This window comes from Cardiocondyla obscurior, linkage group LG04 (assembly GCF_019399895.1).
Source record: "Cardiocondyla obscurior isolate alpha-2009 linkage group LG04, Cobs3.1, whole genome shotgun sequence".
NCBI classification, from domain to species: domain Eukaryota; kingdom Metazoa; phylum Arthropoda; class Insecta; order Hymenoptera; family Formicidae; genus Cardiocondyla; species Cardiocondyla obscurior.
Window position 1 is genome coordinate 2,981,354 of NC_091867.1, and position 14,338 is coordinate 2,995,691.

A 14,338-nucleotide genomic window follows, 5' to 3' on the forward strand; every position below is an offset into this window, starting at 1 on the left:
AGAAAAGTACATTATCGCTATATGACTTGTATGAACTGCTTTTGACTACTCCACCTCACGATTGATTTCTCTCTTCAGTTTACCTTATCTAGATAGGTCTATGAAGTAAGAGAGCAATTGATTATCACTTATAAAGCCGGTAGAGAGTCCGCTTGAGTCAGTTTGTTAAAGTGAAGTGAAGAAAAAAGCAACATAATCATGCTAATCACTCTTATATTTATCGCAACGGTGATAGTACTTTTTTGGACTTATGCCAGGTCAGTAAAAGTGATTAGATATTTGATAAATTAAATGTACTCGAGATAAAATCGTTAGAAAATGCAATAGAATAATTGTTATTCAAATTTTGTCCTATAGATATCGATTATACTTTTAACATTACTAATAATCTTTGAATTAAAGTTATTCAAAGTTCCGATAATTAAAAAAGATTTTTCCTAAAAGAAAGCTAGTAAGAAATTATTTAATAATTTTAATTATTAAAAAGATTTTAGTACAAGTTTAGCCAAGTAATTTCCGTAAAGGAAAAATTACTTTATCAGTAATATTGCTGTCTGTATTATGCAGTTACAAAGTGAGCTATTGGAAGAGACGCGGCGTTGAATCCCTCACTCCTAATCTGATCTTTGGCAACTTCAAGGATGCCGTGCTCTTTCGTTCCGCACCAGGATGGCACATCGGTGATCTGCACAAGCTTGCCCGTCCGGACGCGCCCTTCGTCGGCTTTTATATCTTTCACAAGCCGTGCCTGCTGCTACGCGATCCAGACCTCATCAAACATTTCATGATCCGCGATTTTGAGAATTTCTCCGACCGCCACTTCGCGGGTTCTAACCAAAAAGATAGCATCGGCATGAAAAATCTGTTCGGCTTAAAAAATCCAGCCTGGAAATATCTCCGTACAAAGATCACACCCACCCTGACCAGAGGCAAGTTAAAGCAGATGTTGCCACTAATGATGGAGACCGCAGAGCCCATGATGAGATACATAGACGATCAACCGGCAAACCGCGACAACGTGAAGCTGTTGGATGCTCAAGATCTCAATTATAAATATACGACTGATTTAATTGCTTCAGTCGCACTCGGCACTAAGATTGATTCTTTTTATTATCCACACGAAGAGTTCTCAGCCGCAGGTATTTGAATTTTATTATTATTAATTAAATATTATTAATTATTATAAATTATTACATTATATAAATAAATTTTTTATATTATATAAATAAAATTTATAATATAAAATATTATAAATTATTAATTAATAAAGGTTTGAGAAGCTGCTAGCAGAAATAGGCCAAATTGTGAATAAATAGTAAAGCTGATATTAATTTAATAAAATTGTTAGAAAAAGAAGATAACATATCATACATTTTTGAAATATAATTTACTTGGTCTATTTTTATTTCTATCTATTATATAGACTATCGTCAATTTACTTAAGGAGATCGTTTATGTTGGCGATTTATATGTAACTTGAAAATAATTTTGCAGTACAGGAATTTTTCTATGGATTCAAGAGAATGGTTGCCCTTGTAACAGTGTTCTTCATGCCCGAATTGGTCGAATTAATCGGTACGAGAATGCTTTTCAATTCTTCCTTTGTAAAAAAAATATTTTGGAATGCAATGGAAAGCCGCGAAAAGACTGGCGAGAAACGAGGTGATTTCATTGATTCGTTGCTTCAAATAAAAAATAGCGAGCAAAATCCTGTTTACAGTAAGTGATTTTGACATTATAAATATTACTCTTGCTATATATAAGTTAATTTGCCAAGAAAATTAATTACGTATTAAATGCTTATTGTAGAATTTGAAGGGGACAATCTGCTGTATCAATCTGGCACTTTTTTCTCCGGCTTTGAATCGAGTTCCACGTGCACATCTTTCACCTTGATGGAACTAGCAAAGCATCAAGTATATCAGGATTTAGCTAGAAAGGATATTAATAATGCAATTGAGAAGCACGGTTGGACATATGAAGCGTTTAAAGAAATGAAATATCTCGAACAAACTATACTTGAAAGTCTAAGACTGCATCCACCAGTATCTACCATCGATAGATACACTCGTCAAAATTACAAAGTTAATCTAAAACCTAACATTTTTAGAAACTTTTCGAATTTGCACGATTAAATATTAAGACGTTTAATTATAGTAAATCTGTTATTAAAGTATATTTTCTGTTGACGAAATTTACGCAAAATTAAAATCAATTTCAGTATTTTATTAAAAATGTGTTTAAAATTTCAGATTCCTGATACCGATATCGTTATTGAGAAAGGCACACCAATATATATTTCTTTGTATGGACTTGGCACGGATCCGAGATTCTGGGATAAACCGGAAATATTTAATCCTGATAGATTTGCCGAGGGTAACCACATTCCCGATGCTTACATGACGTTCGGAATTGGTCCTAGGATGTGCGTAGGTAAGTAATAGGAAAAAAAAATCTGTTTTACAAATGTTTAGTCCAAAGAAATTGCAAAATAATAACACAATTAATAAAGTATTAAAAGTATTAAAAAGAAAGTACAGAGTACAAAAATGTAGCGATATACTAATAAAAAAAATGCATTATATCAGGTTTATCAAAGTAGATATCGAAATAAAGTGTTGATATCGAAATTTTACTTTCCGATGAAAAGATTAATTGTTATTTACGTCAAATTGATAAAGTATACTCACGGTAAATCATTTTTAACACGTAGATTTCAGTTATATAATTGCATTATCCAATACATTGTTATATAACAAGTAAAAAAATCCTAAAGAACAAAGTAATGTAAAAAAAAGACTTCATATATTTTCAATTAACTGTATAATTGTTGATCTTATTGGAATTATCTTAATTATTATTCTTGAAAAAAAAAATTTCTATTTATGGCTTTTTATTAAATTATTTTTAAAATTTTTTGCATTTATGATTCGATTAATTTTTTATTTGATAAAACATTAGAAAATTGCTTATTTTTCGGTAATTGATTAATGTAATACATATAAATTATTTGCAGGAATGAAAGTGGGCCAGTTGCATGCTAAAGTCGTTCTAGCTTTATTGTTAAGAAATTACGAGATTTGGCAGACCGAGGAACACACGAGCTTTTTGGATCCACGTTCGACTTTCACTGCTGCTGGCAATGGGATTAATTTGCACTTCAAAAAAATACGATAATATATTTATATATGTGATAAGTACATTGAATATAATTAATACTTCACTCGTCTGATGTCATCGACGTCACATCTGTGATAAAAATTGAAGTAATGATCAAATGCGAAATAACAAAATATTAAATTTATAGTGATATTAATAATAACTGTGTATTCTCTACAATTTATTTATTATCGCTGAGAACAAAATATCAAATGCTATACATGTAATTCTTTAATCACAACTTGAAATTCGTGGTCGAGTTTTAAACTTTTATACTGTAAAAAAATGTTTGAAATTAAACAAGTACATTTTTGTTAGTCTTATTGTTGTTAACTTTTTTTTTATCGTAATTATTTTATTAATTTTTATTACACCTAGTATATTCGGCGAAAACAAGTTATCTTCCTTAATGATAAGTGATACAGCAAATTGCTTGGATACTATAGTATAGCACAATCTTTCACACTCTACATTCAATGCCAACAGTTCTACTCGAGAGCTTGAGTGAGTTGTACGTAGTTTGCCCTGCCTTGTTCATATAATTCAGATAGACAGTTTTTATACGAAGAACATTTCTTAATATAATTTCGGAAATTGCTGCGAACAATTTAATTTAATCGTTAACTTTAGTTTTATATAAAGTTTTATATAGAGAGCAGAATATTGTGTTTTGTGGGCTGAACAGAAATGGCAATATTAACCGAATGTGCTCTCATGGATACGCTCATAATATTCTCGTCGTTATTCGCAATGTTTTACCTCTGGATGAAATGGAAACATACCTATTGGAAGAGACGCGGTGTACCATCGTTGCCTGCACACTGGTTCTTCGGGCATTTTAAGGACGCCGTTATGTTTCGCAAACCAGCAGGAGTGGTCCTCAGAGACTTGTACAAACAAAACGCGAACGAGGATATATTCGGGATCTATATTTTGCACAAACCGTTCTTGATTCTGAAAAATCCAGAACTGATAAAGCAGATAATGATAAAGGATTTTCATATATTTCCGAATCATAACTTTAGGGGATTAAGTAATAAGGATCCACTTAGCAAATGGAATTTGTTTACCATAGAGTATCCTGAATGGAAGCACTTGAGGTAATATACGTATATTGCAAATATTGTGACGTCATGATGTTATATATAGCCGTTTTCTTTAACGCAGAAAATGCAAGAGCGTGAGCTTTGCGCGAATTATTTATGCCTCCAGCACACCAGCGCGATTGACGTCGAACTAAAACGAAATTTTAATTTTAAAGTTATTAAATGTAAAACAAAATTTCTTTAAGAAAGAAAATTAATTAGCAAAGCTCGTGCTTTGTAGTAATTAGCGTAAAAACAAAAGTTGTAAATCAAGCAACTGCTTTATGTTCAGGACAAAAATGTCACCGGTGTTCACGAGTGGCAAGTTGAAAGGTCTCTTTTTGTTAATGCAAGAGTCGGGAGAAAAGATGAGAGATTATTTACGCGATGAGATTGAAGGCGAATCCGGAACCGTGCCGATAACTGTCAAAGACACGTTTTATAAATACACCACTGATGTGATATCTTCTTTGGCGTTTGGAATCCGGACGAATTGTTTTGCTAAACCACCGCCAGAATTTTATGAAAACTGTAAGTAAATTAATAAATGTTAATGTTAAGTGAGAATTAAAGCTTATATATGTGTAGACAAAGTGAATCATAATGGGTGGAAGCAGTTACCGACTAAACTTTCGTTAACGCTGTGTAATGCTATACATTATACATACTATATGGAGCGCTTGGTCGGTAACGATTAACTTCCATCCACTATGATTCACCGTGTATATATCCATACATCGTTATTTTCTACTTTTATCAAATTTGCAACAATTAATGTATAATCTTACACGTATGTTTTACACTTATGCAGCACGTAAAGCTTTTAACCCAACGTTTATAAGGGCCTTACAATTCTTTTTCTTATTCTTCATGCCGTCAGTCGGGAAATATCTTGGCAGCTCAATTCTTGGTAACTACACGGGTTATTTCCGCAAAGTCTTTTGGGAATCTATGGACAATAGAAGTGTCACGAAAACAAAACGGGGAGATTTAATCGATTCTCTTTTACAATTAAAAGATGAAAAGCCTGCAGATGATACTGCATTTCGTAAGTATTTAAATAATTTAATACATTGTGTCTTGAAGTTCTTTTAATTTTATCATGATTTTACTTTCGTTATTTATTTTCTTCAGGATTTGAAGGGGATGCTCTTCTCGCACAAGCAGCAATCTTCTTCGTCGCTGGTCGCGAGACCAGCATCACTACTATGACTTGCACTCTTTTCGAGTTAGCTAAACGGCCAGAAATACAAAAACGCGTGCGAGAAGAAATTCTTACGACAATCCAAGATGCAAATGGTGTAACATACGAAGCGGTCCAGAATATGAAGTATCTGCATCAAGTGATAAATGAAACGCTAAGACTTCATCCACCGGCGCCGATCGTCGATAGAGTTTCAAATAGCAATTATACTGTACATTTTATTATATACATTATTCGTTAAAAAATTGTTTAATTAATTTAAAAATGATAAAAATGAATACATAACGTTACATTACAAATTATGGTTATAACAGAAGTGAAAAATTGCAGTTTCCCGGCACAAATATAACTATTGAAAAGGATACACCGGTATTCGTTGCATTACGAGGTATTCAGACGGATCCAAAATATCATCAGAATCCTGAAACGTTCGATCCTGAACGATTCAGTGAGGAAAGAAAAAACGAGATTATACCCTGCACCTTCATGCCTTTTGGAGACGGTCCACGAAATTGTATAGGTAAGTAAATCACAGATTGATTCATTTTTCTAGAATTAAAAATTCTTTCAAGATTTATAAATTCTTTCTTGATTTTCTTTAACTTAATTTTATTTAACCATTAGGTTTGCGGCTAGGAGTTCTACAAACTACCGTAGGATTGATAGCAATTCTACGAAATTACGAGATTACGGTGAATGCTTCATGGCCATCTCCTCTTGATCCGCGAAATGTATTTACCTCACCACCAGCAGGATTTTTGCTGGACTTCAAGAAAATATAATGCATTAACGATAATTATATTGCTACTGTAATTTTTATATTTCGTCCACCAGGTTGAACGAAAGTGTATCGTAGATTCGCTCTGAGCGAAAGAAAACTTATCAGTAAAGGTGTATTTAACATTAATAAACGACAGTAGTAACCATTGCCAGCCACTTATTTTCTGTAATTGTATTGATTCAACTCAATTAACTATTTTCAATTTAAAGATTTTTTTTTTTTATTATTTGACGTTATCATAACTTCATTACGTGCACTATTGCGTTATATATTTTATCAAATCGCTGATATATATTTATTTGTACATTTCAATATCCAATTCCAATTTCATTACTTTGGGAGCAACGTGAGGTATTTCTTGAATTCTTGGAGTACGCAATCACGCGGATTGAGCGGTGTTTCTGCAGTCAGATAATCACTAAGATATTGTGGCAAAAAACAAAGGATACCTTTGCTAGCCAGCATAGCCCAATCTACAGGCTGGTTGACCTGTTTACAATAATAAAATATTTAATTTTTCAAATAAATTTAAATTAATAACAACGCATACAAATATATAATAAGAAATTATCTTTTTAGCTTTTCATTATTTCATATTAAAAAGTAAAAAAAAATACATTAAACTTTTTTTATACTTTTAAATATTTACTTGGACAAATAATTAAACATTACTTACTTGTTTCACGTTAACGAAGCAGTGAGTGATTTTACGTCCAGATGGGCTGGCATCGTAAGGTGGTCTATAATCAAATCGAAGAAACGATGGTAATAAAAAATGAAATTCTTCTTTGTTTTATGCAAATTGATTTAATAGCGTACCTGGCTTGCATAACCGAACCCCCGCCGGCTTCGATCAGTCTTTTAAATTGGTCGTATTTTTCTTCGGAGACCATCAACAAAGCTACTATATTAGAAAACGGACCATCCAGTTCTTTCTGCAGTTTTAATCGCCATTTATAAGCCGCGGCTGCAATGGCTTTTTCGATCTCACTATTTACTGCTGGTAATTTATCTTTGCTCTTTGGATTGCCCCATTCGTATTCTTCCTCCTATAAAAATTACATTAGTCAAAATTGAATTACAATTAAATTTGAAAAAATATATTATTAATATATGTTAAATTCTTTAAAGTTCTTTTAGCTTAGCACAGTACTAACATCGAGAAATTTGCCATTTTGTTCAGAATCACGCAGATATGAATAATGTAGAACCCATTTTCCAGCAGCTATACTGCCAAGCATTTTTTCATTTCTAGAAGGCCTGATGCACAGGAGATGTGTGGCACTGTTATCGAAATTTACATCCATTGACACGTCTCCGCCCAAATCCTTTATCGTACGTTCGAATACACTTCTCTCCTATTAAAATTTACCGAAATAACAATCGCAATATAAGATAAAAAATTGGTATGTCCATAAGTGTAATACCTTTATACCCGACAGCATAAATTTTCGTGTTGTCGCTGGTTCAGAATTACATTCTACATCTTTCTCAATGTGTTCTTCGTGAATTGTATCGCTATGTTCATTTTTACTTGACCGTTTGTCTAAAACTGACTGTAAAGGTAAATATTATATAAAATTTAGTATTATGTTAACATATAAAAATATTAAATAAGAAATAAAAATACTAATAGGTAAAACAACTTATGCAGAAAGAGCATAAGGAATATATAAACTGCTTGAAAGTAAATAAATCATCGTACTCGTTTTGGATGGTCCGGATCTTCCCATACGATAGCATCGATAAGTTGCGAGTCCTTTACTATACCTAATGTTAAGTAATAAATTAGTTAGATCTTGATCAAAAAATATTATAGCTCGTAAAAATGTCAGCTCAGCGATATTTATCATTTCTAAACTTACATTTTTGTATATGATCAGAGGCTTCGTTGTAGTTCTTCACACTCTCCCCGGACAGCGAGTATCTATTTTCGGGTGTATTCGACGTTCGTTGAAGCACTTGATCCAATTGCGCTATTTGCCTATTCATCATAAAATTCATTTAATTTTACTAATATAAGTAGTATAGAGTAATATTTTGTAGAAAATAATGTAATTTCTTAAAAATATATTTCGCACAAACATTATGTTCATAAATATTGTATATAATATTATTTTATTGTACGTATTTTATTACTTTTACACTATATTCTACTTGAAAGATACGTACATATTTATCTCATTTGACATCGGGCTATCTTTTTCATCAAAATCAAGCACTCGGTTAATAGTCGTGGAAGTTGATAGATTAATTTTGTTAATAGAGTGGTCATAGACCTTTTCTTCAGCTTTTCCCGTATCAAAATTATCCTCAACCCATTTCATTTCTCTCGGTTCCTGGTAGTTCAAAACGCAAGACAATTTTTAATAAATATATTTATGTATTGTAATATTTTTAATGTTATAATAATAACATTAATATTTATTATTTTTATTTATCTTACTTTTTCAGACTGATCTATGTTCTTTAATTTCTCCCATAGCTGCATCTTTAAATCTGAAAGTGGCTGCAAAAAATATTTTATTATATGTTAATTTAAGCACATAATTAGAAATTATTTTCACATTAAAAGACTATTACTCACAGTACTGGGCATCCGTCGTTTTAATGGTGGTTCTGTTACTTGCAAATCTGGAAAATTATTCACCCATTTGACCCACCCCTTTCGCGTATCTGGTGAAGGATTAGGTTTAAAAACCTGTCCATATGGAGTCTCTGGAGTGGACACGTGAAATGGTGACTGTGGTGTTTTATTTATCACAAGACTAAGTCTCTTGTTTATTAATGGAGTTTCGACAAAAACCTCATCCTGTAACATTAATAAAATTAGAATTTGAAATAAATAAATATATAAATAAAAATATATATATATAATATTAATATAAATCTTTATAAATATATACCTTGACTTGAGATAAACGACGTTTTGGTGTTGCAATTTTTTGTACGGTTTCTTCTGTTGGGTTTGGTTTTTTTTCATGAATGTTCGAGAGATTTATTTCATTGACATTTGATCTATTGGGTGCTTTTAACATATATGTATATTAAAATTTTACACAAATGTTAAAATAATTACATAAAAATGTAAGTAAATTTACCTATTGTTTCCCCAACAAGAAATGGGGTTTCATCTACAAACGTTAATTGATCCGCGCAGCTTTTAAGCCAATCGGCAGTAACAGCCGGCAATTTCCATTTTACAGCTGCATTATATTTATGCCCTTCCGGTAACGGGCAAACCAAATGCGTACTACCATGTGTTTTTTTCTCTGTGTTAGCTTTTCTTGCAAACATATCTTGACATCTAAAAATGGAATATAATGATTATCAAATTTTATATTTTTTAATATTTTTTAGTTTTTAAATTATGTAAATTTTAATTATTAATTAATAAAAATTTTCACACATAGAATGTAACATAATTTTTTTATTTTATCTAAATATGAGTAATAGGTATACATTACATAGCGCCAAGTGTCGTAGCCAATTTCGAAAGGTATATTCGTTCGGCTCCAGTATACATGCTCATTGTTATGACGCATCCCGACAATAAATTACAAGACTTTCTAATGGATAATGGTCTGTGATAATACATTATATCCACAACTTGTTCTTGATTTATGCAATCTTCCTATTAACAAATAAAAAACAATTAAACTGCAAATAGTATCGTTAAAATATAAATCATAAACCATTAATATAGCTGTTCAATGTAAATGATCCTGGCTCGCATCTAATACGTTGGCGATTATATCGTTAGATTTTGGTTTATTTGCTAATATTTTAAAGAATGTATAAGTTTCCATAATTAAAAAATATTTTTTAATAATTTATTTTTACTTTTAAATAAGTTATAAATTTAAAAAAACATAAAAAATACCTACAATAAATAAATCATTCACGATTTCATTAACAGTATGTTGTAAGGAAGCTCCATGTACAGGCACGACACCATAATCTGGAATACCGCTATAAGTTTTCGGGACTATGTGTCCACCCAGCATTACAATTGTCTCCATTATTTGATTGTCTTCATCGAACTCAGTCACAACAAACGTTAAATCTAAATGTATATAATTTTATTGTATTCAGAAAAATGTATACAAATAAATATGTATATATGGATTAATAATACTTTCTCAAAAGATGGGAATATAAAAAAATTCTTTATATCAATAACCAAAGAGTAAATTTTACCTTTAAAAAACTTTTCATTCACTGTGACACTTTGACTGTGTAATACAGTATTATCGCTCTCCATATTTTTAGGACCATTTGACAAACAAATCTCGTTGATACGTGTAGTTTTTACATTACTTAAATTTCTTTTATCTTCATCTTGTAAATCCGTGTGGAGACCCGTAAATTCTTGTACATTATTATGGTCTGTAATCGTACTACCTAGAATTACACATTCAAAGATGTATCGCTTGATAATCTTTTTTTAATTGCTTATAAAAATATAACATTGTTGATAACATTAATATAACAAAATATAACATTAATAATCAGTATAAAATGTACTTCTAATGCAAATATATTATTAGAAAGCAAATAATGCTATTACCATTATTTTCTTGCAAATATTGCTGCACGAGATCAGGTTGGTCGTCTTTGTTTACAGGTGTAGTTACTTTCTCTAAATTAAAAGTTGGTACAGGAGGTCTTTTTGGTTGTTGCAACATTTGTAAGTTCTAAAATAATAAATATACATTCGTAATATTTTGTAATGCTTTACTTTGCGAACGCAAATATATAAAAATAAAAAGTTTGCTAAAAATTTTACAAAAAAATTAATAAAATAACAAAATAGTTCAATAAAATATTTAACTTAGGAATATCAAATTTATAATTGTTATATATTATATCAAGCACACCTTTTTACTGAGTGGTGAAGCTGGCATTTCAATACCTTTCTCAGATGTTCCTTCTTTTGATTCAAATAAGAAAAGTTCTTCTGATGCAGGCCGCTTCAGTTTTATACTTTCCTTTAACCATTCTACGTTCAATATGTAAGGACTGGTCAAAATAAAATATGTATAATAATAAAACAAAATATAAGAATAAAGAAAATTTTTTCAATTAATTTGTTTAATTGTGAGCAATTATATATACGTATAAATTGAAGTTTTATTACGCACTAAGATGTAAATAAATGTACTTTATCTATTAGTCTTATTTAATACTATACCATAAACCTCTGGATTTTAGTGTTTTCAGTTCAGTGGACGCTTTATTTTCATCTCCTATAATTACGTGCGTAACAGCTCCAGATATATCATCAAAACGCGTTGCACCTCCAATGTTTAATATTTTATTTAATTGATCTCTATCACTTGTCGTAAATCCAGCAAGATAAATCTGCAAAGATGAAATAATAATTATAAATTTATAATAAAAGAAAAAAAGATAACACGGTACAAAAACTTGAAAAAAAATTTACATTACATCCATCCAGAAATGGTCCAGCTGATTTTGCTTCGCCGAAAGAAAGTTGGTCCAATATGCTTACTTTAGTGGCTTCACAAAAAAAATATAAATATACTTTCTATTTAAATCACAATTAAAAAATATAATTAATTGATACTTACCAGAAATTTTATTTGTTACAACACTTACATTAGAAAAATGTGCTATTGTTGAATTAAAGCTTTCATTTACATAATTATTGTGATGTTTATCATGTGTTATACAACTAATTTCAGAACAATTGGGCAATACTGATACTGAAAAATACAAAAATAATATTAAACTAATGTTAATAATATATAAGTGGTTAAAAATAATAATTTTCTAGCTGTATATATATATATATATATATATATATATATATATATATATATATATGTATATTATAAATATATAAATACCATTTGATCTTTCTGGTGTTGAACTTGCATTTACAGATTTAATAACAAAATTACTGAATGGTAGAGCGTATCCTACTTTAATACTTTCGTACACCCAATTTAATTTTAAACAAGGAATATTATTTGCTAAGGCGTACTTTAACTTATCACTTATAGGGCCAGTTTCAGATGCTAAAACTAATCGAACCTTTGTTCCATCAAGGGGTCCCATAAATGTCTATAAAACATGAAAATAATGATATAGTTGATTGTTAAGCTTTTTACAATTATTACGAACATTACATAAGATTTAACTTACTCCTCCATGATCATGTATTAAACGTTTAATTTCCTCTTTTTGTTGTTTATGAATATTTGTTGAAGTAACTGTCAGATTCATAAAAACTGGACATATATATTTTCTAAAAATCTTGTCATCTGCCTGAACAAACTCCTCTTGATTTGCTTCCCAAACAGCTTCTATCCATGCCTTTGTCATAACTGGTATTTTTATTTCTGCGGCAGCCTAAAAAGAATTGTAAATAAATTCTTTTTCTATTGTATTTTATTATTAACATGAAGTAACAATATATATATATATATATATATATATATATATATATATATATATATATATATATATATATTTAGGAATATAATGTTTAATCATTATTATTTATAAATTAAAAATATAATTGTACCTCATACTTTGCTGACATCACAGAATTAGTTACTAAATGTGTAACACAACCTCTTAATTGCTTTGTAAAGAAACCTCCCATATATTCAACTTTTTGTTGTATCCAATCCTGAATAATAATAATTACAGTTACTGTATGATTACATTTGTAAATAATTAAAGCTTATATTAAAAAATTATTATACCTTAGTCTCTTGCTTAAAACCTGATGCACAAATGTATAGATTTTTCATACACGTTGTATATATTGGACCTCTCACTTCTGGAATTTGTTCTCCATTTGTGAAACAAATAAGCAGACATTTTGGTGATACTATTCTGTTAAGATATAAGATAGAAATTATAATAAAATATATGAATTGTTATAACATAGATATTAATTTTTGAAACTAAAATAGTGTCATATCTGCAGTAAAAATTACACTTTTAAACTTACGAGCACTTTGATTTTTTTAGCTTCTCAAACAAATCACCCTTAAAATGTTCTATAATAAATACATCCTTTTTTGATAACTCTGTTAGATTGGAAATTTCCTTAACCCATTCTGGATGCAAGCTGAGCTCATTGCATTTCTAATAAATAAAAAAAAACGAAAAAAATAATATACAACACATGATTAAATAGAGCAGAAAATATTTCTTAAATATCCAGGCTTGTAAAAACAAATATAAAGATTTTAATAAAACTAAATAAACCAAATAATAAAAATATACAGTACTAACGTTAAAAGCGTGCCACATTTCCTCGCTGCAATCATCCTCAGACTCCAAATGACTCGGTATTACAAAATTAATGTTTATGTTGCATTCGATCTGACTTTCTTGGGTAGTCATTTCGTTTCGAACTGAAAATTACACAACGAACACGTTTCACAAACAAATGTTTTAGCGTATACGTTACGATTACAAAACGATGAGCCGTGATATTTAAAATACAATGTAAAACTCGAAAGATTCATGAAATTGCTCTTAAATATACCATGACACCCTTCAAACACAATCGCGTTTAGTGACTCCGTGTGTAATAGATAGTAATAAACCAGATGAGACGGAATAGAGAGAGACGAGAGAGTTGTTTAGGCGGGTCGGACCGCCGCATAAATATTCGGTTTGCCAACTGATTAAAAAAAAATTAACTAAGTAAGAGACACATCACATTACCTTTACGGAAACGTTTACGGAACGCAACGATAAAAGTCACACTTGCGCAGTGAACGCAATAATTTATTGTTATTCAAAATTTTCAAGATCTTTTAAATTACAAAAATATATAAAAGTACTACTATTAAAGAAATTTTTTTATCTATTTTAGTAAAAAAAAAAAGAGTAATTATCTTCCGATAAATCGTCAACGTTATTAAAAATCATTGATTATAACAAATTTTAGCGTACGTATTTCAACTTTAAATAAAAAATAATATTAATTAAACTCTATCAATTGACGAAAGCTTGGATTTTGATTTTAAACGTAAAAAAAAGCACGTATGGTGCTCGTATACCACGTAAAAGTTGTATAAATTTTATTATTTTATTTTCTCGACATTCAACAAGTGGGAT

General features: G+C 30.1%; 2 protein-coding genes across 2 annotated transcripts; one reads left to right on the forward strand and one right to left on the reverse strand.

Annotated features, from left to right (window-relative positions):
• Window positions 1–69: 69 nt before the first annotated feature.
• On the forward strand, window positions 70–6,384 carry LOC139102178 (cytochrome P450 6k1-like). Its single transcript, XM_070655905.1, has 12 exons — window positions 70–257; window positions 568–1,139; window positions 1,495–1,719; window positions 1,810–2,084; window positions 2,253–2,433; window positions 3,017–3,169; window positions 3,839–4,259; window positions 4,537–4,775; window positions 5,056–5,292; window positions 5,379–5,659; window positions 5,779–5,968; window positions 6,073–6,384. The coding sequence occupies exons 1-12, from the start codon at window positions 199–201 to the stop codon at window positions 6,228–6,230; spliced, it is 2,991 nt and encodes a 996-aa protein (XP_070512006.1). The 5' UTR covers window positions 70–198; the 3' UTR covers window positions 6,231–6,384.
• Window positions 6,371–13,862, reverse strand: Mus101 (mutagen-sensitive 101). Its single transcript, XM_070655151.1, has 26 exons — window positions 13,505–13,862; window positions 13,218–13,354; window positions 12,967–13,099; window positions 12,783–12,890; window positions 12,401–12,607; window positions 12,103–12,319; window positions 11,824–11,958; window positions 11,676–11,752; window positions 11,424–11,593; window positions 11,110–11,251; window positions 10,800–10,926; window positions 10,430–10,633; window positions 10,117–10,295; window positions 9,697–9,863; window positions 9,331–9,536; window positions 9,136–9,257; window positions 8,817–9,041; window positions 8,676–8,738; window positions 8,402–8,568; window positions 8,095–8,213; window positions 7,935–7,999; window positions 7,657–7,785; window positions 7,387–7,587; window positions 7,049–7,278; window positions 6,906–6,969; window positions 6,371–6,718 (listed from the first exon to the last, which is right to left on the reverse strand). Exons 1-26 carry the CDS (start codon window positions 13,613–13,615, stop codon window positions 6,560–6,562), a joined length of 3,864 nt encoding a protein of 1,287 aa, XP_070511252.1. The 5' UTR covers window positions 13,616–13,862; the 3' UTR covers window positions 6,371–6,559.
• Window positions 13,863–14,338: the final 476 nt, after the last annotated feature.